Source organism: Sinocyclocheilus rhinocerous, unplaced genomic scaffold (assembly GCF_001515625.1).
Source record: "Sinocyclocheilus rhinocerous isolate Xijiao unplaced genomic scaffold, SAMN03320098_v1.1 scaffold1056, whole genome shotgun sequence".
Lineage (NCBI taxonomy): Eukaryota > Metazoa > Chordata > Actinopteri > Cypriniformes > Cyprinidae > Sinocyclocheilus > Sinocyclocheilus rhinocerous.
Window position 1 is genome coordinate 103868 of NW_015659698.1, and position 1372 is coordinate 105239.

A 1372-nucleotide genomic window follows, 5' to 3' on the forward strand; every position below is an offset into this window, starting at 1 on the left:
TTGGCCTTCCAAAAGAGGACACGACTAGAAATCAGTGGTTAAGTTGTATTTACTACATTGTTACAGAACAGTTCAACCCAAATATTCAGATGTGTGCAGTACGTTTTATGGAGGACTGTTTCCTGATCCTGGTAGAGTAGACTACATATGGTAAGGGGCATAACATTTCCGTCACATGCTTGAGGTATTCGGCAAATCACAATGCACTAGATAGCTGGCCAATCAGAGTGTTTTCAATCATGTGTTTTTTTAACCTTAAACCGCATAAACACATTTCATTACACCAAATACACAAAATAATGTTCTTTTTAGCAGCATAATATGACCCCTTTAATATTTATTAAAAACGATCTTACAAGTATCTGTTTAAAATTTTGTACACTGCAGTTCAGTTCTGAAACAGAAAGCATGCTTGTGCAGCTGTGCGTGCATCCTGTCATAATATTACTACCTACTTCATTTGATCTATTTATTTATTTTTTACAGGTCAAGACTTTTGGACCCCTTGGGTCCGTTTCAGAAGACAAGCTCTCCATGTTCATGGATTTAGTGGATGGTGTCTTCCTTCATAAGATAATGACACACATGTGAGTGACAGATGCAGAACTGTGTGTGTGTGTGTGTGCGACTGTGATCTAGCAGCTGTTACAGGCCTATCTTTTTTTCATTAGAAACCACATCCTATCGTTTCCTGCCATCCAACTGTGCAGACACTCAGTCCGAATCTTCACGCTCCATCAGTTTTGTTCCTCTTCCATAATTAGTGTGTTAATAAAGGGTCTTTATGTGTAACATCAGTTTGCAAGCATGCAGTATAAATTTCAGCCGTGTTTGACTGAATGTTAGGCCACAGAAGTTTCGGGTAGCAGGTGACTAGGCAGGACTGTCGTGTGTGTGTCTTACTAATGAACAAGGAAATCTCTTCTTTTGAGAGTATTTGCATCATGCAAAGCAGCTCATTACACATTTTGACACCTAGAGTTTGTCCATCTAGATTGAGCTTTATAAAACTACAGTTAGCGACCTCTCAGACCCGCTGCATCAGCTTTGTCCTTTAACCTACTTTTACTCAAGAAGCTTTGTCACCCTCTCTGCATTAATCAGGGGTTTAAAAGTAGACCTCCTCAGACAAAGGAAATATTTTCTCTATAAATGGGGGTGGGGGGGCATGTCTAATGGGAGGATGACACATGTACTGTATTCGCTGTTCTCGATAGATTATTGTACCCTGGTGTCATGAGTTCTCTGTGTGTCATGTCACTTAGGGCATTGACTGCATCGGTTTCATTCCTGTAGTTGTCTTAAAGTCAACATGAAATGGTGTTTGCCATTGCAACCCATTCTGCTTACCTAATGTGACACATTTCCTGCT

At 40.1% G+C, this 1372-nt stretch overlaps 1 protein-coding gene across 1 annotated transcript in view; it reads left to right on the forward strand.

Moving 5' to 3' along the window:
• Positions 1–1372, forward strand: part of LOC107724013 (protein Daple-like) — a gene marked incomplete at its 3' end in the record, with an annotated part of 5243 nt that overhangs the window by 1392 nt on the left and 2479 nt on the right. Inside the window, exon 2 of the mRNA XM_016532774.1 lies at positions 487–587. Within this exon, the coding sequence (XP_016388260.1) occupies positions 487–587 (101 nt within the window). The remainder of the gene's footprint in view (positions 1–486; positions 588–1372) is intronic.